The sequence below is a fragment of the Bubalus bubalis genome, chromosome 9 (genome assembly GCF_019923935.1).
Source record: "Bubalus bubalis isolate 160015118507 breed Murrah chromosome 9, NDDB_SH_1, whole genome shotgun sequence".
NCBI lineage: Eukaryota > Metazoa > Chordata > Mammalia > Artiodactyla > Bovidae > Bubalus > Bubalus bubalis.
In genome coordinates this window covers 14860044-14883605 of record NC_059165.1, presented here as the reverse complement: position 1 = coordinate 14883605, position 23562 = coordinate 14860044, and the positions used below count along the sequence as shown (strand labels likewise).

Here is a 23562-nt window from a genome sequence, read left to right as displayed (position 1 = left end):
GCAGGGTTTGAGGCCTGTTTCCGGATCTGAATAACCCAGCCTTTCCCCAAAATGACCTAACGGCCTCTTCCTGAATGAGCAGCACTTTGGAGCAGAAAAGCCTGGGATATGAATCTAATTAAGAGCTCCTTCATTAGAGACTTTCCAAGCCCTTCTTTGGCATCAAAATTTGAAAAACTGTATGGCAAAGACAGGGGACAAGCTATTAGAAACTGTCTTCCTTCCTCTCATTTTTTTTGCAGGTTGCTTTTTCAAAGTAATCTATTGCCCTGTGTACCTTTTATTTTGAGACATGAAATGGGAGGCCCGAGTAGGCGTTCTCGTGTGGTATGAGGACCAGGTGTGAACTGTGGCCCCAGAAAGAACAAAATATTTGACTTGTGCAAGCAGGGAAGACGTGCTTTGTGCAATCATTTCAGGAAGTTGGATTTACTGCTTGAGCTCCTAGCTTTCAAATATCCAGTTTAGGGAGAAAAAGAAAAAGTACTGCAAAGGATATTAGAAGCAGAAGAATCAATGACAAAACACCCACTTCAGACACAGGCAAAATCTAAGGGGGAAGGAAGAAGCGTGACTATCTCCAGCTTTGGACCAGCACGCATTTTAATTTTCCTCCCTCAGAAGGTCCACCAGAGCTTGGAGCAGCCGGTCGTCCCTGTGCTTGTAAGGTTTCGTGTTGTAGAAGCCATCGACATAGTCGTTATACAGACTGTCCTCAGAGTCTTTAAGCTGGGAGGGTTTGTTCAGCCTTTCCAGGGCTTCATAGAAGTTTTCATAAGGGATGTTGGGCTTCGCACTTGGGGGCTTCTTTGGTGATTGCTTTGAGGGTGAGTTTTTGCTGAAAGCGCTCTGCAGGAGTCTCAGCATGGCCTCAGAAGGGGCGTCCTCTGCCAGCTCATCCCTTCTGCCCCCGACTCCACTGCCGCTGGGGCTTTGGGATGCCTGAGCGTTCTCATCTGGGCCCTCTTGTGTAGGCTGCTCCTGAAACACAGAAAGCCACCAGCCAAGGGGAGAAAGCTCGTTATTTAGGAGCCAGCAAGGCAGCTACAATGCACACCCACTGCCTGTCCCTCGCGAGGCCGTCTGGGGAGCAGAGAGAGTGCAAAGCTTGGACTCACACTAACTGTGGTTTCAGTCTGCATTTTCCCATTCACTAATGCATCTTTGAAGCGAAGTGAAATAAGAGTCACTCAGTTATGTCTGACTCTTTGTGACCCCATGGACTATCCAGTCTATGGAATTCTCCAGGCCAGCATACTGGAATGGGTAGCCTTGCCCTTCTCCAGGGGCTTTGGCACCTTTTTAATCTCCCTGAACTTCCTCCGTCATATGGCAGTAAGAATTCCTCCGTTTCTTGTGGGTTTTGAAGTCTGAATGGGATGATGTAGGTGAGTGAGCATACCTGTTGGTTTCCTTTGCTTTTCGGCCTGCTATAGTAGAATGCGTGTTATTTAATAACATTGAATTCATGCATTTTAATGTCTTAAGTTCTGGATGGAAAAGTTAATTGTAAAAGATAGTATGGTCTTATCCTAGGGATAAGTTTGCACTCCCTCTCCTCCCGTCCATGTTTTGGGAAGGAGCTGCTGATAAGACAGGCAGGAACTCCTGCAGAGGCATCAGTAATGCTGTTGTGTGGCAGCTCTCTGGAGGCCTCTTGCTCTGTTAGGAGCTGCCCTTTCAGCCGCTGAATTGTCAAAAAGGGTCTGGGAAGAGACTCGGGCAGTGGTCTAGGACAGGGGGGCACTGGAGAGATCAGAGAAGCATTTCTTGGTCACCTGTTGTGGAACTATTTCACTATTTTAACAATCAAAAGAAAAGTGAAAGTGAAGTCGCTCAGTCATGTCCAACTCTTTGTGACCTCATAGACTATAGCCCGCCAGGCTCCTCCGTCCATGGGATTTTCCAGGCAAGAGTACCGGAGTGGGTTGCCATTTCCTTCTCCAGATCTTCCCAACCCAGGGAGTGAACCCAGACCTCCTGCATTGTAGGCAGACATTTTACCATCTGAGCCACCAGGGAAGTCCTTAACAATCAAAGGGTTCTGTTAATACCCCTTAGGGAATCTTGGAGGAGAATTTCCTGCAGGGCGCCCCCTGCCTCGAGGACTGTGACGAGGAGGCCTCCGGGATAGGGCCCCAGCGGAAGCTATTTTGCAGAATGTAAATGGGGCCAGAATATGAGCTGAGGCCTTCACACAGCTAGCTTATACATTTCTTGAATAAAGAATGTCTTTGTATCTTCCAAAACACCCATCACAGAGCCAGGCCTGTTCAGGGAAGGTCGTCCTGGAAACTCTGATAACCTACCTGCTACGACCTGAGGCACAGTGCCAGAGGCCTGAGGGACACACAGATGAAGAAAATGTGTTTTCTGCCCACCATCTGATAAGGGAGAAGCCAGTGGCTTCTGGCTGAGACCCGGGAATGTGACTGACTGGCTTCAGCTTTCCTCAGCAAGTTTCTGAGAAAAACTGAGATTCTGTAGCTCCCCTTGGAGTTACCAAGAAGCATCAGTTAAGGAATTAGTAAAGAGAAGCGTGCATGATTTGCTCACTTGACCCTTGGTCTTCTTTCTGTAAAATGAATATACTGAGATCTATCCTTTTTAGGTTATAAGCATTATAATTTAAATGAGACAGTGTGGAAAATCCTTTAAAACTAGGTGCAATACAAACATTAGGTATACGTGAGCCTACAAAAAGATAGCTTTCTTTAAAATTTGATACTGTTCTAAATGGAGAAAATTCATGTTCGAGAATTGAATAATATTGAATTCATTCATTTTAATTTCTAAATTTTGGATAAAAGAAGAAGTGAGACAATTTTCTATCAAAAATAAAGTTCACTTCTATTCCCTTTCCTCCCAACCCATTTTTTAACTCACTTCCTGCCTAAAAGGGGTAGGTTCACCCACTACATTGTTGATGGCGTGTGCATGCTAAGCCGCTTCAGTCATGTCCAGGTCTTTGTGACCCTATGGACTGTAGCCCACCAGGCTCCTCTGTCCATGGATTCTCCAGGCAAGAAGCCTAGAGTGGGTTGCCCTGCCCTCCTCCAGGGGATCTTCCTGACCGGCGGATTGAACCCACATCTCTTCTGTCTCCCTCATTGGCAGGCAGGTCCTTTACCACTAGCGCCACCTGGGAAGCCCAGTTCAGAGAAGAGCATGCCAGGAAGAACAGAGCCACAAGGCCCTCCCCGGAGCCCACCACCTTCTCCACGCCTCTTCGGTCATTCTGGACGGTGTTGTAAGACGTGTACACCCGGGGCTGTTTCATGTGCTCTGGCTGGGAAGAGGTCCCGTGCAGGATCAGCTTCCAGGTCACGATTCTGCCTTCGTTTTGCATTCTTCCAGACTAACGAATAAGCATACACAATGTTAGTGTGGGTTCTGAGCAGTATAAAACACACGGCTTCAAGATAGCTGAGAGATTTTATAGTGAAAACCTAACTTTCAAATTCTGTGCGTTCTATGTGTAGAGCTCTGTGTACAAAGACGTAAACCACTAGACTGACTCTTGCGATGAAAACGAGTAGTTGACAGGTTCAGAGATTTACAAGCTGGTTGTTTTTAATTTAAAAAGGAGAACTCTCTGCGTGAACCTTCTTTTCTATATTGGGTGTGTTCTTGAAAAGTTGACAATCCCTTATATAATGGGAATTATATTTACCAATTATCAACTTGTAGAAACATTCCATTGGAATGAAAGTCTGGAGTATTATAAATAGCCTTCAACACTGAGCAGTCCTTAAGAACTGTATATTTGTGGGCATAATAATTTTTACAGGCTCGACAATTATGTTAAAAATAATGTGCTAAAATCTAAAATATCTAAAAAAAAAAAAAAACTCTAAAACTGTAGTCAGATTTTGCAAACTTGATATAAAACAATCCCATCTTGGTTAACAGATTTTCTTAGTTTCCTTGTGGTGACATTGAGTTAAAGAATGGAGCCCAACTTCAGGAACAGAACCATCAACTAAAAACATTTTCTTCTGCCCCCTATGAGGGCAGAAATTTTTACCACTTCCATGGCTAAATCACAATTTTAACAGTCTTAAGGTGAAAGCTATTCTCTGAGAAAAAAGTAACAATGACTGTAGAATTTGTATTAATTTAATTGACATCTTCAAGGATTTAAATCATTTATTTTTGAAAAGTTATCTAGACATTAAATCTGGTGCTACTGATACTTATAACTGCTAGCTCTGGAGAACTTGAACCCGAAACACCATTCATTTATATGCTCACCTATAGAAAATGCTGGAGAAATGATATAAAAATAAATGACTCAACTGAATTTGAATTTTGCTCCGACACTATTTTTAGGGACTGTGTTACAATTATAGAAGAATATCAGAGTGTTAGCAAACAAAGAAAACAGAAATACTTTTGCTTGTTTCATAACTGAAATAAAACAAAAAAATCATATTAAATAAAATATCTTGTCTAACAAGTAAACTACTTCTAAATAACCACTGTGGTAAATATTGTTAAGGGTTTCTTTATATAACCCCAGCAGATGTTAGTCGCTCAGTCATAACTCTTTGCAACCTCATGACCTGTAGCTTCCCAGGCTCCTCAGTCCATGGAATTTTCCAGGCAAGAATACTGGAGTGGGTTGCCACTTCCTCCTCCAGGGGATGCTCCTGACCCAGGAAAGGAACCCCCATCTCTTGCATCTCCTGCATTGATAGGCAGATTCTTTACCACTAGCACCACCTGGGAAGCCTTGACCCCAGCAGAGTGTCATAGTAAAGCTGGTGTAGCATTTACAACCATGCTTGTGAATACAGCTGATTCTGGTGTCTGAGTAGCTCATGTGGCTGGCTGTGTTCTGACATGGAAACATGTCAAACAAACACAGTCTGTCATGATGTGTATCAAAATGTTTTTTCTTCCTTTTTACATGGCTGGTGCCTACTTTTTTTTTTAATTATTATTTTTATAGCCAAGTGGGCAGAGCTTAAAACATATATACCTTCTCCTTGGCCTCTCTAAGGAGTGATCAAAGTTCCTTTGGGTCCTTACTGATGGGCTAACTTTAAAAGTGCTTCTGAGTGTTTAAAAGTGAGCTTGTGGGTCAGTAGCCTTTCATTCATACTTACCATGTCTGCAATTCGCAAAGTCCAAGTGCCTATGGGGTTCTCTCCCCACGTGTGAACAGACATGAAGTCCCAGTTCTTAAAGCCATTGGGAGAGGTGTCCCGCTCTCTTTCAGCCAACAGTACAGTGCTGGTTCCTGTTTTCATGCAAGAAACACAAGTTAATGTGTGTCCTGACAGAACCGATAGCAGGATGCACTCCAGCGTTTGATAACTGAAAAAGAAAGCGGGGAGACATAAGCCTTCTTAATTTCCCTTTGAATATAATGCCAGGATGGCAACATGCCCAAGGGAAAAAAAGGTTTATTCCCAGTACGTAGTGCATTGCCTGGCATATAATAAGTTCTCAGTAAATATCCTAGAAAAATACATAATGGCTGGATATATTGAATAAGGTTTATTTGAATAAGAACTCAGAGAACTATGCTTATGAACTACATTGAAGAAGAGGGTCAGAGACCTAACATACATATTAATGGAACTATCATTTTGAAATTTAAGAGAAAAATTTTAAAATTTAATAGTTTCTTGGGTCTATAATGTAGCATAGACATAATAAAACCATGTATAATTTACTAATATCTTTTGATATAAAAATTCCTAGTAAGAGTTACTGTAAATTTTCACATCCAAGTTCTCTATAATCAGTAAATAATATTTTCAAGAGAAAATGTCAGTGAAAAAGCATTCTACCAGTATTTGGGGCCAGTTCCCAGATATTAAGAAAGCACATTTCCAAAATTAACAAAGCCAGCTCCAAACCTCTAGTAAGTTCATATTCTAGAAGGATGTTATAGAGATAGCTCATCTTTTTCATACATCACTTAATAGGAATTGAATTTAGTCACTTGAATCCTATTAAAGTATAAAAAAGGATTGGGACAGCTTCTCCTAGTTGGATTGTAGCTTATATTTCACAAACTACCACCCATGATCTTGTTTGATTTAATAACTTTTCAGGAAAGGACAAATATCAATATATCATATCATATACCCTTAATCTTGTAATTGCGGAAAATTTCTTTAGTCTTCTCAACTCTCATAGATCAGAAATCTCAGTTTTTTAATTAATTCCTTGGGTGTGTCTGATGTATCTGTCAGTTTAATTATTAGACTAACTTTGACTAATGAGAGAAATGAATGATATAGATCAGTGACGTGGGAAAATGAACACAGTTTCAAAATGCATAACTCAGAGGGTTTATTAATTGGTATTATCTGAGTAAATGTCATTCTTCGCCTATCTAAGGATCAGTTGAAATAAACAGGGTAGATAGAGTTCTGATGCCAAAAAAAATAAAGCATATTTTTTAAGTCCTGAAAGTATCTATTGAAAGATTTAGGCCTATATATAAGCAAAAATCAATCATCGATTTGAAATCATTTAATTTATGCTTAAAAATTTAAACACATGGTTTAGAATAAATTGAATTTTTTTTTTAAACTTACCAGCGGCCGAAGTGAGGGTGACATGAAGGTCTCCTCTGCGGGAATATTCAATTGTTGCTTCAAATTGCACATGTTCCAGTGACTTGATAGCATTTTCTTGACCTTCACAAGCTCTTGTTGGAATTTCTATGATGACTTCTCCATTAGCTTTCAGGGCTCTAAATACATTAAAGAATCATCAGTGAACAAAGTTGCATCTCTTCCTTACATTTTATGGAAATGTGTACACGGCACTCTTAAGTAGATACTCGGCTAGGTGTGTTATCTCTGTTATGAGTAGAACCCCATGAAGACAGACCGATAAATCCCTGGAGGAGGAAATGGCAAGCCATTCCAGTAATCTTGCCTGGAAAAGTCCAAGGACAGAGGAGCCTGGCAAGCTATAGTCCATAAGGTCTCAAAGAGTCAGGACTGAGCATGCAAGCATGTATACATACAGATAAACAGAGCAGAGTAGAAACCCAGAAATAAACCCACCCATTAGACCTGAAACTGTAAAACTTCTAGAAGAAAACATAGGGACAAAGTTTCATGACATTGGTCTTGGCAGTGATTTAATGGATATGATAATAAAAGCACAGGCAGCAAAAGATAAATAAAAATAAACAAGTAGGACCACATCAAAAAGCCTCTGCACAGCAAAGGAAACAGAATGAAAAGCAGCCTAAGAACAGTAGACAACATGTGATAAACGGCTAATCTCTAAAATACATAAGAACTCCTATAAATTAATAGCAAAAATCCTAACAATCTGATTCAAAACAATGAGCTGAGGACCTGAATAGACATTTCTCCAAAGAAGACATACAAAAGGCCAATAGATACGTGGGGGGCGGGGGACAAAGTTCACCATAATTAATCATCAGGGAAATTCAAATCAAGACCCAAATCAAGATACCTATCAAGATCTGGATGACTATTACTGAAAAAAAAAATAAAGATAAAAAAGATAAGAAAAGACAAGTGTTGGTGAGGATGTGGAGAAATTGGAGCTCTTGTACAATTGGTGGGAATGCAAAATGGCACAGCCAGTATGTAAAACAATATGAAACTTCCTTAAAAAATAAAACTACCATATGATCCAGCAATCTCACTTCTGGATATTTATTCAAAAGAATTGAAATCAGGGTCTCAAAGAGTTACTAGCATCCCCATGTTCATTGCAGTATTATTCTTAATAGCCAAGATGTGGGGACAACCTAGATATTCCTCAATAGATGAATGGATAAGGAAAATATGATATTTATATACAATGGAACATTAGCTTTAAAAAAGAAGGAAATTCTGCTATATGTGACAGTATGGATACAACGTGAGGATATTATGCTGGGCGACTGAACCAGCCACAGGTAGATAAATATTGCATAATTCTATTCATACAAGATGTCTAAAATAGTCGAATTCATAGACTCAGACAGTGGAATGTTGGTTGCCTTGGGCTTGTTGGGGTTGCGGGATGGAGAGTTACTAATCAGTGGGCATCAAGTTTCAGTTAAGCAAGATGAGTAAGTTCTAAAGATCAGCTAGCTATACATTGTACCAATAGTTAACAGTTATGTATTGTACACTTAACAACTTAAGGGGGTAGATCTCATGTTGAGTTCTGAACATAAGAGGAGAAAAGTAAATGGTAAGGGACACAAACACAGATATTTGAATGCAATAAACTATTTGTTATGGCATCAAATCCAAACAGGTTTGTCTTCTATTAATCCAAAAATGGTCCATTACTGAAACATACCTTTTTCAGAAATGATTTTATCTCCCTAACGCATGCCCTCCAAGCCTCCCACCCTTGAGTATTTTGCGTGAGTGTGCCTTCAGTATAGTTGTGGTTGTCTTGATACCAGATTCTGCTTCTGCACCTAGATGTAGAGGGACAAGTATATTCTAAACGAAAGCCTTGGGGCATAAAGCGGGGTTCTTTTGGAAGTCGGTTTTGGGTAACACTGGTTGGCAAGTACTGCATCTCATCAATTCTAAGATGCATTAAAAAAATTTAACATCTTTGAATTTGGGATGAATTTTAATAAGCTGATGATTTGTAATAGTTTAATTGGCAGTGATTTTTCTTAGTGGTCTATAGGACAGTGGAGCACATTCAGTTCAGTCACTCAGTCATGTCCGACTCTTTGCGACCCCATGAACTGCAGCATGCCAGGCTTCCCTATCCATCACCAACTCTCGGAGCTTGCTCAAACTCATATCCACCGAGTTGGTGCACATTAGCTTACTGCTGTATTGTTCGAGATGGGCTATGAAAGGAAAATACAAGTGTGTTGTTAACATGATTTGCAAATCTTTGGTCTCTGTGACTTCTCACGGAGCCGCAGGGAACACTGGCGAATGCCATCCCTATCTACTTCAGAAGGGCAGGGGAGAAAAATTAGGCAGAGTGACAAGCATCATTCTCAAATAGTACCATGGCACACAATTGTTTAAAATTCCTGGAGACACTTACCTGGGCTCAAAGTCGTTGTCCTTGACAACACATTCCTTCTTCTCAGGCACACTGCTCCAGGTGCTGGGCTCAGCCAAATCCACCAGAGCTTTGGCATTTAGCAGCCCGAATCCAAATCGACTGTTCACCATCAAGCCTGCTCCGTTCTTTTTCCATCCAGGGTTATTGGCCAGTGGGTCATACTCAGAGGTCCATACAACCAAGTGCTGCATATCTCGCCAGGTGAGATTTGGACTGGACAGGAAGTGACCGAAAGAATGTTTAGGGACAAAAAGGAGTTTCCTTGCAAAAGCAAGTGTTAAAAACAAGCATCTCCATTCAGAGATGGTAAGGTGTCTTTTTGCAACTATATCACTATCGGTATATCTTTCATTCAGAATTAAAAATTCAGTCTTATAAATTATTAAATTTTGGTTTTCAGTGCTGTAGAAATGTAGACCAAGTTCTAATGACTTACACTTGACTGGAGCAAAAATTAAAAATGATGACACTTCCTTTGTGTCCTCCATCCTTATGTTGTCCATTATCAACCTTAGAATTTTCAACATTACGAACCCACAGTTGAGGTCTTGACTTAGATTTAGACACAGACTCGTTACCCACTCCTAAATATTTTTTTGTCTCTTTTTTTATATGGCAAAAGTGTCAAGAAGCTCTTAGCGACTTGAGCTCATTCTTACAAGGCACCATGCTGAACAGAGTGGGAATATGCAAGAAAGTAGTTCATGTCTTTAAGAAGCTTCAGTCAGTTCAGTTGCTCAGTCATGTCCAACTCTTTGAAACCCCATGGACTGCAGCACACGAGGCTTCAAATCCAGTAAAAGAACTAAGTCTTTTTAAAAACTGTATCTATTGAATCCTGTATTCATAGCATAATGTATTGTTGGACTTACACCCGTGGTGGATTCATATTGATGTATGGCAAAACCAATACAATATTGTAAAGTAAAAATAATAATAATAATAAAAAATAAATGATAAAAAGGCAAAATATTCAGAGTAATACTTGTTTGGCCAGTAATATAGCATGTAATCAAATTACTTAAAAAAAGAAATAATTCTTTGGGAATGGAAGGGTTCTAGGAAGGCTCTTCTAGGAGGAAATATTTTGAGATGAACTTTAAAGGATGGGTAGAACATTAAGAAGTGGAGAGAGAGAATGAGAGATGAGGCAATGGAACAAAACCTCTGAGCAGGGGAAGTATAGGATATGCCCAGAGTACAGTAACAGTCTGGTTTACTGGAGCAGGGAAGAGGTGAGGAGGAATACTGAGCCAGGTGGCGAGGGCCTTGAATGCCAGGAAAAGGAGCTTATACTTTATCCTTTGGGCAAGGGGGTGCCATCGAGGATTTTTGAGCAATGAAATGGTATAATCAGAAGTCTTGGTAAAATTAATTTAATAGCAACATAAGGATAAATCAGAGGTTCATGGGTGTGTTGGGTCTCTTCATAATGAAGACAAAGCCTTCCCTGATCACCTTATTTAAGATTTCAACTCCCCCCAAATACTCCTGTGCTCTCTTATCTTGCTGTACTTTGTTTTTATTCTTTTATACTGCTTATCATCTAGTAACATACTGCGCAACTCATTTGTTTTGTGTGTTATTAGCATCTGTCTCACCTCCTAGAATCAGCAATGAAAAGGGCTGAGATTTTTATCCTTCTTGTTCTCTGATGTGCACCAACCACTCAAAAGAATGCCAGGCACAGGGTATATGCTGGGTAAATATTAGCTGCTTGGATGGTTGAACGTGTCTAAGTGTTATTGCTGCTGCTGCTGCTGCTGCTGCTGCTGCTGCTGCTGCTGCTACAAAGTCACTTCAGTCGTGTCCGACTCTGTGCAACCCCATAGACGGCAACCTACCAGGCTCCCCCGTCCCTGGGATTCTCCAGGCAAGAACACTGGAGTGGGTTGCCATTTCCTTCTCCATGAATGAAAGTGAAAAGTGAAAGTTAAGTCGCTCAGTCATGTCCGACTCTTCGAGACCCCATGGACTGCAGCCTCAGATCAGATCAGATCAATCGCTCAGTCGTGTCCGACTCTTTGCGACCCCATGAATCGCAGCACGCCAGGCCTCCCTGTTCATCACCAACTCCCGGAGTTCACTCAGACTCACGTCCATCGAGTCAGTGATGCCATCCAGCCATCTCATCCTCTGTCGTCCCCTTCTCCTCCTGCCCCCAATCCCTCCCAGCATCAGAGTCTTTTCCAATGAGTCAACTCTTCGCATGAGGTGGCCAAAGTACTGAAGTTTCAGCTTTAGCCTCATTCCTTCCAAAGAAATCCCAGGGCTGATCTCCTTCAGAATGGACTGTTTGGATCTCCTTGCAGTCCAAGGGACTCTCAAGAGTCTTCTCCAACACCACAGTTCAAAAGCATCAATTCTTCGGCGCTCAGCCTTCTTCACAGTCCAACTCTCACATCCATACATGACCACAGGAAAAACCATAGCTTTGACTAGATGAACCTTTGTTGGCAAAGTAATGTCTCTGCTTTTGAACATGCTATCTAGGTTGGTCATAACTTTCCTTCCAAGGAGTAAGCGTCTTTTGATTTCATGGCTGCAGTCACCATCTGCAGTGATTTTGGAGCCCAGAAAAATAAAGTCTGACACTGTTTCCACTGTTTCCCCATCTATTTCCCATGAAGTGGTGGGACCGGATGCCATGATCTTCGTTTTCTGAATGTTGAGCTTTAAGCCAACTTTTTCACTTTCCACTTTCACTTTCATCAAGAGGCTTTTGAGTTCCTCTTAACTTTCTGCCATAAGGGTGGTGTCATCTGCATATCTGAGGTTATTGATATTTCTCCTGGCAATCTTGATTCCAGTTTGTGTTTCTTCCAGTCCAGCATTTCTCATGATGTACTCTGCATATAAGTTAAATAAACAGGGTGACAATATACAGCCTTGACGAACTCCTTTTCCTATTTGGAACCAGTCTGTTGTTCCATGTCCAGTTCTAACTGTTGCTTCCTGACCTGTGTACAAATTTCTCAGGAGGCAGATCAGGTGGTCTGGTATTCCCATCTCTTTCAGAATTTTCCACAGTTGATTGTGATCCACACAGTCAAAGGCTTTGGCATAGTCAATATAGCAGAAATAGATGTTTTTCTGGAACTCTCTTGCTTTTTCTATGATCCAGCGGATGTTGGCAATTTGATCTCTGGTTCCTCTGCCTTTTCTAAAACCAGCTTGAACATCAGGAAGTTCACGGTTCACATATTGCTGAAGCCTGGCTTGGAGAATTTTGAGCATTTTACTTTACTAGCGTGTGAGATGAGTGCAATTGTGCGGTAGTTTGAGCATTCTTTGGGATTGGAATGAAAACTGACCTTTTTCAGTCCTGTGGCCACTGCTGAGTTTTCCAAATTTGCTGGCATATTGAGTGCAGCACTTTCACAGCATCATCTTTCAGGATTTGGAATAGCTCAACTGGAATTCCATCACCTCCACTAGCTTTGTTCGTAGTGATGCTTTCTAAGGCCCACTTGACTTCACATTCCAGAATGTCTGGCTCTAGGTCAGTGATCACACCATCGTGATTATCTGGGTCGTGAAGATCTTTTTTGTACAGTTCTTCTGTGTATTCTTGCCATCTCTTCTTAATATCTTCTGCTTCTGTTAGGTCCATACCATTTCTGTCCTTTATCGAGCTCACCTTTGCATGAAATGTTCCTTTGGTATTTCTGATTTTCTTGAAGAGATCCCTAGTCTTTCCCATTCTGTTGTTTTCCTCTATTTCTTTGCATTGATCACTGAAGAAGGCTTTCTTACCTCTTCTTGCTATTCTTTGGAACTCTGCATTCAGATGTTTATATCTTTCCTTTTCTCCTTTGCTTTTCGCTTCTCTTCTTTTCACAGCTATTTGTGAGGCCTCCCCAGACAGCCATTTTGCTTTTTTGCATTTCTTTTCCTTGGGGATGGCCTTGATCCCTGTCTCCTGTACAATGTCACGAACCTCATTCCATAGTTCATCAGGCACTCTATCTATCAGATCTAGGCCCTTAAATCTATTTCTCACTTCCACTGTATAATCATAAGGGATTTGATTTAGGTCATATCTGAAGGACTGCAGCCTACTAGCCTTAAATACAATTTTAAAACTTACTGCCATTAGTCATTAGAAGTCTTTCATGATCCCAGGCCTTTCCTTAGCTTTGAGACCTGCATTGTTTTTATCAGGCCAGTCAAGCCTTATTTAGATAAAGAAATGCCTAAGTTGCATCCTCCAGGGTTCTGTCTTATCACTAGGTTGTGCAACAGCCAACAGGAGAGTCTGGCTCAGTTTGCTCTTGTCTCCCCAGAGCTGGTCATGGGCTGGTTTAACAATCCCTCGGTGACAACAGGGGGTGGTGCACGCTCCTAAACCTGGAGGAGTCTGCTCCTGGTTAGAATCCCAGTCCTCATAAGAAGCTTTACAAAGTCTGTATCTGGTGGCCTCACGGGCACGCTGCCCTCTGCATGCCAGCCTGGGTGCCAAGCCCACGTATTGCCCTCTCTGAAGGGAGCCGTAGTAGTCAAGGACTCCAGTCCTCCTCTCCCAGCAAGCTCTTTGCATATTTACATTCCTGGGCCTTCTTATCTGAGGTCTTGGGCAGCTCGGCCAAGGCCTCCTGATGGGTGCAAGAGGGGGAAACCTTGAAAACACCTCTCCCCACTGACTCAGTGCCCAGGACTTCTCCACTCCCAGTCTTACCCATCACCCCCATCCTATCCCAGAGCCCAGAGGCTTGCGTTGGCTCCCTCAACAGTGAGACAACAAGCCCCCATGTCCATAATTTTAACCTGACCTTCAACTGGTGCACCTTTCCATGGGAGAGGGTGGGGGGGATGGATCAAGGAAAGTTGGTGTTTTCTCTGATTTTAGACTCTGGCTTACACCATCATGGTAAGTGATAGAAGGCTTAACTCTTTCATTTTTGGTGTTACTTTAAAGCTGCTCTGACGCCTAGAAGCTTAACATGCCTTCTCTCTGCTCAGCTGAGCTCCTGGCAAATGTCATGCTTCAACCCAGGGAGTGACTGATAGAGCCCTTGGAAAGACTCTAGTTCAGTGATTCTCCAAGGGTCAAGGCTGCTTGCATCATAATCACCCGGTACACTTGCAAATAATGAAAATTCTTGAGTCCCACCCTGAACCGACTGAGCCAAAATACTTGAGGGTAGAGAGGGATTTTATATTTGAAAAAGCTGTCCAGCCAGTTTTGTGTTACAGCTACAATAATAGTTGAAAGAAAGAATACAAGTATCTCTCTAATTAAGGTAATTAGAAGTCACTGGGGTCAGAATCATGGCGTCAGAATAGGGAGTAGTAGAAAGCACATTAAATTATATTCTATTACCAAGGACCTGTGTGACCTTAAGCAAGCCACTTCATCTCCCTGGGCCTGAGTGGACTCACCTCTAAGATGAGAGGTTGAGTATGACAGTCTGACCTCCAATCTGCCCAGGATCATATATATTCTCCTTCATTGTAGATCTCGTATCCACACTGGCCATCCCACGTTGATGAATAATTAACTAGCTGAGCGGAAATGGCTGTTTTCTCCATGTGGAAACTAATTCTGGCCTATATAGCATGCTATTGAAATTCTTGCTTCCTTCTAGTCTTTTAAAAGGAGTTTTAGGTCAAAGCCTCTTACCAAAGGTGGTCTCACTGAGGTAGTCTGTGGGCCACATGCCAGTTTAGCCCTTGGACTCTCGTGTGTGTGTGCACGTGTGTGTGTGTGTGTGTGTGTGTGTGCACGTGTGTGTGTTGGGATGAGGATAGGTACCAAGGAGGTAAAAGTCATGGTCTTGATAATCATGCTAGTCAAACACAAAGCAGATTTCTATAGTTAGAGCATTGGTTTTTATTCATTTGCAGGTTTTGTTTTATTTTTGATTATTTTCTTTTACCTATTCTTTGCAAAATATCCAAAGAGGCTTCATTGTCAGGCAGTTAGGAAAATTAAGGCTATTTCTCTAACAGAGTTATTTTTCATTTGAGTGATTGCATTTCATAAAGTGAAAGGGACCCTCTAACAGCAGTGCGTGTCGCTCCTGACAGCCTTCCTCTGTTAATTAGCATCTCGCTCCTCGATGGCATCCACAATAATTACATTTTTTAAAATCTGCATCGGGTTGCTAATCAAGGATATGTTTACAGAAAATAAGGGCTTTGGAATTAAACATTGAAATTAAGCATTGCTTCTAATTAGGAGAATGTAGGTAAAGTATTCTGGAGACAAAATTCTAAAATGAAAAAGTCTTAGAGGCTACCTGGTTTAGCCTCTAATCACAACTAGGAAAGCCTGGACGTTAAAGGCTTTAGTTAAAGATTTCTTGGTTACATTTCCCCACCTCTCGAAGCCTCAGTTTCATCCTTAATAAAATGCAATTAATAATTTATATGTCACAAGGATGTTGTAAGAATTAGAGTTAGCATTGTATATAAAGAGATTAGCACAGGTTATGGCCCATGGTAGTAGCCTGATAAATGCTGAATGCTGTTATTCATGATAAATTTAGCCCAGAGTTGTTCTTCATTCTCCATAGTTGTTACTTAAGGAAGAACACATGGTTAAATGATTCTCCCAATCATGTTTGTCTACGGACTCTTCTAGAAATTCTGGCATTCAGATTTTCTGAAATAATCATCTGGTATAGACAACTGAATAGAGCAAAGAAAACTGTCCATCTGAGAACAGACATCTCAATAATTTGTATGTAGTTTGGCAGGAAGTTTATAAATGTTAAGATAGATTATGTCCATCTTACTGATGACTGAGTCAAAATGAAAGGAATTAAATTCTTATTACGTACACTAGGGAGATCATAGACTCTTAATGTCTCTTAAATCATGAGCAGCGTAAGAATCTGATGGAACCGCAAACCATTCTCCCCAAAATGCCAGACACACACTCTTAAACATTTCTGCATCTAGTCGCAAAGAAGTTCTTGGACCCCATATGTTTTGTAACAATCCATGGAGCCCCTGCTTTATAAAGTAATCCATTAGGAATTAGCTGAGATTAATGAGGCTAGATCATCCTTAGATAATTTTCTCTTTATACCGAAAGAGGAGGTTTGAAATTTTAGAAATCAGATATGACAATTTTAAAATTTCAGTTCTTAGTCAAAATAACATTACATCTGTTCAGCTAGATAAATGTTTCTACTATTCTGGTCACTAGACAAGATGGTTAGGTCTGGCTGGTTATATTTGTATGCATCTGATAGGTGTTGGATAGGGAAGACAAGATCTTTAAGGATAGCTTTCTTCTAAAAGCTCCCTGGAGCTAAAACTTATATCCTAAAATCATAAATAACATGATCTTTTTTCCCACCTGTGTAACTACTTGCCTTCATAAGACCTTACTTCTTCCACTCTGGACCTCTTCCCACCAATCTCAGCAATTCATGTTAGATGATCTGTATAAGCTGATACCTTCAATTTCAAATTGGAGGATCCTTTTAAAAGGAAAAGGCTAGAAAAAAAAATGATCTGATCTGACCCCTCTATTTTATAGATGCTAAATTGAGCACTCAATTGGAGATTACTTTGCCTAAGGTCACATAGCTAGTGGTACGCTTGGGACTTGAAGCCTGGTGTTCCCTGCCCTTTTCACTGTTTAGATTATCTTTCCTTAAATTTGGTTTGGGCTGCCGATGCTAGTCTTAGCTCGTACCTGTAGACTTTGCTCTCTGTCCATCCTCTGCCTGTTGAAACTGAGCTCAGATTCTGAGCACAGCTTTTCTGCTGGACCCAAGAGCTACAGATTTGCTTGTTTCTGATTGAGCATCTGGATTTGCTCTTCCCTAATCAGATATCTTCCCAGCTCCTCCAAGTAGGTAGGCTTTGGTATGAGCCTCACTCAGCCTGTCTTGCTTAGCTGCCGTGGCCATCATAACTGAGATATCAGAGACTAAGCCGCAACTCCACAGGTGGTCCCAGGGCTCCTGGAGTGATGCTGGGCTCTCTAACAACTGCACATCTTTTCCAGCTATGGCCCAGGCCAAGGCGCTCTGTTCTTCTGCTACCGTGAAACTCATCTACTGAACGTGACATGAGGGGACTGCTTTGTCTTCTCTGTAGAGAATATGGATGATATTCTAGGGTAACCTGCTTATTAGGAAGGATAATAGTAATCTGTAAGTTTAAACACTTCCTCTATCACTCAACCATAACACCTGACTTAACATTTAAAGATTTCTCACCACACATCAGAAAGCAGAAATAAGGATGAATAAAAAGGTGTGGACATACAGTGTGAGACAGACTTTTTTTTTCCTCTGTATTAAGTATTAGACTATTGAATAACTATTTTTAAGGGGAAATGTTGCTGAATCCCTTTTTGGTAGCATACACTAAGATAAATTCCAGGGGGATTTAGAAAATAGATATCTAATAAAAGACACATAAATGTATATTTATATAATTTGGGAGTGCAAGGATTTTCCTGAGCATAAAAAAATATAAAAAAAAAAGAACTTAGAGACTGATAAAGGTAGCTGTATACATAGTAACTTCATTAAATTAAAAATTACATGTAAATAAAATTAAAAGGTAAATGTCAACTAACCAAGCATTAGTAGCTTTTCTAACTAAGACCATAAAACAAAATCAAGGTCATAAACAGCAATCACAGATGATAAATGGCAAAAGAATATAAAATATTGAGCTTCATTAGTAATGAAATAAAAGCATATAAAGATGAGATGCCATTTTCACCTATCAAAGTAGCAAACATTTTAAAAGATAATAAATACAGGTTTGATAAGGCTTTAGGAAACTGGCACTTTCACACATATATTGCTGATGGGAATATAAAATGGTAGTCTTTCTAGACTAACTTGATAATATGTATCAAGATCATTAAAGCAGGCATTCCCTTTGACGCCAAAATTTCAGTTGTAAATGTTTATCTTAAGGAAATTATCAGAAACAGTAACTGATATCAATGGACAAGGGTGTTTAAGCACGAATGGCTTTAGTAAGATTTGTATTTATGTAATGGTATACTAGAAAAAGACTTCCCCGGTGGCGCAGATGGTAAAGCGTCTGTCTACAATGTGGGAGACCTGGGTTTGATCCCTGGGTTGGGAATTTCCCTGGAGAAGGAAATGGCAACCCACTCCAGTACTCTTGCCTAGAAAATCCCATGGATGGAGGAGCCTGGTGTCCATGGGGTCGCAAAGAGTTGGATACGACTGAGCGACTTCACTCACTCACTCATTCGTACTACAAAAAAGATAAAAGTCCTGTTTTTAATTCTTATGTCCCCTGATGTGTTTTGTCCGCTCTATGACTGGGCTAACCCTAACCTAAAAAGAAAAGGGATGGTTTTAAAAACATGTTATTCCTAATACTACCCACAGGAGACTATCTGTGGGTAGTCTCAGTGGGAAGAACCAGAAGTGAGAAGGTCTTAGAGCTGAGTGGGAGCAGGGCATGTGTTTCTAAAGGTCAGGGAAGATTGATTTGGATGTGAGAAAGTGCTCTTAATATAGATGGACTAAAAAATTTACAGAATAGTGTGTGAATTAAGATCCCAATTTTGTAAGACAAGTGTGTGCATGAAATCTACCTCAAGATGTTAACTCGAAGAGAACTTACTATTTTTGGTAGTTTTCTACTATAACCATATATTCAGAAAAGAATATATGCTATTTAAAAAGAAGGAGAAGCAGCTTCTTACAGGTGATTAGAAGCTTTCTGGGCCTTACTTTGCTTCCAGGGCTAGAGCGAAGATGCCGGCGGCCAGGGGTGCAGAGGCTGAGGTGCCCGTGTGGGTCTCTGTGCAGTCGTTGTGCAGGTCAGCACTCGTCTGGGGGGTATCAGGAGAGAGAAACATGGGAGAACATGTGAGGCATGTGATCCTGGCCCTGGGGGTTAACCCTACCGAGGGCTGCATCTGCTCTGATCAGGAAGCCCAGCTGATGTGATTCCCTACTTCCTCTTCTGAACCACAGGCGGATGTTTGCCATCTGCTGATATTTTATCTCCCTCTCCTCTATATGCAACTTGTCTATAATTCTGGCATCAGAATGCCTTTTCTGGGGATGAAGTCCTCCCACTGTGAATTTTTTTTTTTTTTCTCTACTGAGATTCCCAAATGAAACGCTGTCTGTAAAAAAGGGACTGTTTCAGAATTGCTGTGAATCATGCTGGCCCATTAATCATCAGGTCCATTGTGTTTGGCCTGGCATATTTAGAAATTTTGCCTCATGCCCAATTCCCCATTGCCTTCAGATTGACATTTGCCTGCCTCTTCAGCAAAAGGAAGTTGTGCTGATTTTGGCCACTTGAACTACTTGTGCAAAACGTGTTGAGTGTGTTTCGCTTGCACTCACTGTTGATGTCTTCGGATGGCCAGGAGTTAGCATCATATTTTTACTTTCAAAATGGTGAGTTTTTCAAATGAAAGTGTGCTAGACACAGATCTGGGCTCAAATTCTAAACTTGCCACTCAGTAGATGTGTCCCATGGGCAAGTCACTTGGTTGTCCCTGTCTGTCAAGTGAGGTTGACATTTCTTGACTCATATTCTGAAGCTGAAATGAGATCCTGTCTGTGAAAGCAAATTTTCACACAATGGCATTGCACGTAAGGAATTACCCGGGCTAATTTTAGCTTACTGAAGAGGTTGCTGAAACGAAGGGAAGAAACCAAAAAGACTTCCAATTAGTCTTCCTTAAGGACCACAGTGTTGTTGGTTGAACCAGAAGTTGGGCCAAAGGATTGCTAGCAAGACACCCACACAGGCTCTTGCACTGTGATTTTTAGCTAGAGATTTCAATGTGTGGGAGGGAAGTGTAAAAAAATAATTTGTTCCATTATCACTTCCTTTGGCTTCCCACTTGGAGTCGCTGAATATCTCAAGCGATAGTGGCTGTGTTCCTCCGAGGGCTGCGGAAGCAAGTTTGCCCTTTTTACCTGTTGACGCAAGTAAGCCCCCAGAGATGACTCTGCTGAGGAAGAGGTTTGCGTAAGACAAAGGCTGTTTTACTGCAACTGTCTCAAATAGACACCACCAGCTGTCTCTTCTATGGCTGGTGTACCTAAAGAGGGATCTTTACAAAGATGCAAATTCTTCCTCCTGCTTTGGAGCAGAGTGGCAGATGAAGGTCTGTCTATGAAATGGTAACTCCATGGTGGACAACAAGCCATTTTTTCGAGAAGCTACTCTGGACACCCCTGGGTAGAATGTCACCGTCTCTTTGAGTAATTGAAAATACCAGAATGAGAGGCAGGCTAGGGCTTCCAAGTTGAGACCCCAGTTTTACTGTCTTAACTAGAGTAGGTTGCAGAGACAGAGTTCTACAAGAGTGATCCCGCGTGAAGATCTTAGTTCTGACAATTGTGTTGAGATGTCATTAATATGAATTTTACATACATTCCAAAGGCTAATTATTAGGGGGTTGACCCACAATCTAATTGGATCTTGACCTATTATTTTATTAAGGTCTACATGCTTTAGCTAGTTGGTTCTTCTCTGTGTCAGGAGTTAAGTTTGAGGCTTTCCATTTTTAAATTAAAAGTACCTCTCTTTGTTCTCAAAGCCTCCGAATGGCCCTTCATCATCATGCCCTTGAAGGGAAATCCAATAATTGCCCTTGGCAGTCTGACTCATGGAAGAGAAGGCACAGCCAAGCGTGGGCTGGAGATGCTCTCTGAGCATATAACCTTCCTAAGCTGCTTATTCGGATGCTGAGAAGTTCACCTCAGGGGAAACTTAGGCTGTTATTTTCCTGTAGGTCATCCGTTCTTAGGAGACATAGCTGGTGCATGCTCCATACTTTTATCGTCCGCTAAAGGGCAAGTCAGACATTCTCCCTGCTATTAGAGGATCAACAAGCACAAGGGTGATAAGCCCCCACAACCCTAAAATCTCCTTTAAGGCTGTTTTCAGGGAGGCATCACACAACTGAAGAGCCATTTAGAGTCTCGGTCGTTGAATGACAAGTTGGTGGCTTCTCAGGGCTGAGTTTAGACATGACCGAGGGGCAACAACATCTTAGCAGATGTATCATTATCCCTGAGAGAGAAGAGTTCCCAATACATACCCACCCTTCAGGTGAGTAACGTGCGAGTCTCCCCAACTGAGACAGGAAGCTTAAGCAAATCCATCTGACCCAAGGATCCTTTGGAAGGCGAACTGTGCTCTCCTACCTAAGCAGAGAGAGGCAGACAAAAGCAGCTTACGATTCGCTGGTCGGTGTAGTCCCCACTGCTGTACGAGGTGGCCAGCGTGGAGGAGCACTTCTCTGCGTACCAGGGGGACAGGCCTTGCTGCGAGGCACTGCTGATGGAGATGGTGTAGATGCTGTCCGTGTACCCGTCGCAGTCACAGTTATCTCCCTGACGCCCCCCGTTCCCGGAGGCCCAGACGAAGATAGAGCCCTTTCCTTGTCTGCCCTGAAGGAAAAGCCAAAATTTACCATGTCTGTTATCATCTGCTGAGACTGCTGTCATCTCCCAATAAAATCCCCGAGAAGTATATAAATGCATGCATGAAGTTCTCAAAGACAGAAATTTGTGATCAGTTTCGTCTTCAGGTCCTCCAGCAGGAGGACTCTCCCGAGACTGTATGTTACAAGCCCCTGGTGGGCTCTGGCATGCTGGTCCTCCTCCATCCTCCTCTCTGGGATGGTGTGGAGTGAGGACTTTTCTTTTTTTTTTCTTTATTATGTGGATTCATAATCTGGCCTTTAGCACTCACTCATTATTATTATTATTATTTTGGCTGTTCCCTTGGCTTATGTCACTCCATTTGAGCCTTTGAACTTCCTCTCTTCATTTCTGGTTGAATTTTCTGGCTGACTGATAGCGTGACAAAATCAGGCATTATTCAGATCTGCTTTGCAGCTGTGTTAAAAGGGACTCTTCAATTGAATAGAACTTGTCAAGGCTACTCTTTCTATGGTTTTTCAATTTGTGCTCTCCAAAGTTTATACTTTTGTTCCATCCTGTGCAGAACTGGGCCTTAGAATCTTGGCAAGGATGCCCTCAACCCCAGTTTTAGAGCAACACAACCAAGGCACAAGCGTCCACCAGGCACGTGTAGAGAGGGAGGCGGCACATTCCTGAATTGAAGGGTGCCTTTTCAGAGTATCTGAAAGTCCGGGGAGTAGTTTACCTAGTGTAGACATTCAGAAGCAGCAGGAAAATGAGAAAGGACCTATCCAGAGTACTTTTTTTTTTAAGTAAATATTCTAAGAGGAATGAATATCTATTGAATGTCAGGCTCAAATGGGGAAAACATTAACTTCCATCTCTCTGAAGAATGATTTGGGTCTCTAAATGCAGTTCAAATCATTAACAGCAGCAAGAAATTCACAACCATTTCTTTGCACGTAAGCTAAGTGTTCTTCCCTTCTCTTCCTTTTCCAGTGGTCAGCTTTCATTTCAACTGGGTCTGTGTTAAGCATCTCACCTGTTTGACACCGTATTCAAAAGCCTTCTGGGCCAGTCGGCCAGGCCCCTCCACAGTTTTCCCATCATCGTTAGGGCCCCAGCTTGCGCTGTAAATATCCACATGCCCAGGATTAAATCCAATTGAGCTGGCTTCAATAGCATCGGTCACAATGCCATCTAGCATTCTTATGCCTGAACAGCAAAACAGACAAATACAAAATATGTTGATGTCAGTGTGTGCATGCAGGATAGCACGAGGCTCTTAATATTTTATTCTTCAAAGGACTCTCCAAAGAGTCAAAAACAGGGTAACCATTGTATGTCCCCAATGCCTGTGACCCAGCTGCTAACAGCACCATGGGGAGATACAAGCCACTGCCTCCAGAAGCTTTCTTTATCTGCCCTTTAGAGGTAACTATTTGTGCTATGCAGTGGGCATGGTTGTTGTCGATTATAAAATGTCATGGGCATGTAGAAACTGCTGTACTTAAAATGGGTAACCGACAAGGACCTACTGTGTAGCACAGGGAACTCTGCTCAGTGTTATGTGGCAGTCTGGGTGGGAGGGGAGTTTGGGGGAGAGTGGATACATGTATATGTATGGCTGAGTCCCTTTGCTGTTCATCTGAAATGATCACAACATTGTTTGTGAATTGGCTCTACCCCAATACAAAATGAAATGTTTTTAAAAAAGCTAAAGTATAATCAGTAAGAATAAAGGCTTATTTTTCCACTGGGTAAAAAATGTCTCCCCTCCCCCTGCTGACCTAATAAGCTGAAAATGATGGGATAGTTTTCAGAAAGAGGCATCAAACAACCCTCTGTCAACATGCCTGCTCATGACTATCCCATGAACGGCTGTGGCCTGGCCAGCGCTTTACAAAGGGCTCTGTACGGGAACCTGTGCAGCTTGAGAAGACCTACCTACAAAAGGAGACTAACAAGTAGGGAAAGAACTCCTGTTTCTAAGCACTGATTGAAAATAACCCAGAGGCCATTCTTTTATGTGTTTGCTAAGAAACATTTGCAAAGGAACATGCTTCCTTTTCTCCTAAATAATTTCAAGGATGAAATCATTGCCATGGATTTCACTCCTGAGGGGGAATCGTTTTTCATCTGGAGAAGGCAGATGCAGTGGCCCATT

The 23562-nt window shown here is 41.7% G+C and overlaps 1 protein-coding gene across 1 annotated transcript in view; it reads right to left on the bottom strand.

Moving 5' to 3' along the window:
* Positions 1–79: 79 nt before the first annotated feature.
* PCSK1 (proprotein convertase subtilisin/kexin type 1) overlaps positions 80–23562 on the bottom strand; it is a 43166-nt gene continuing 19683 nt past the window's right edge. The window contains exons 7-14 of the mRNA XM_006051180.4: positions 22438–22610; positions 21207–21419; positions 18729–18829; positions 9019–9252; positions 6558–6715; positions 5112–5245; positions 3215–3358; positions 80–981 (exon numbers count right to left, since the gene is read on the bottom strand). Coding sequence (XP_006051242.2) covers positions 604–981; positions 3215–3358; positions 5112–5245; positions 6558–6715; positions 9019–9252; positions 18729–18829; positions 21207–21419; positions 22438–22610 — 1535 coding nt within the window. The 3' untranslated portion in view covers positions 80–603. The remainder of the gene's footprint in view (positions 982–3214; positions 3359–5111; positions 5246–6557; positions 6716–9018; positions 9253–18728; positions 18830–21206; positions 21420–22437; positions 22611–23562) is intronic.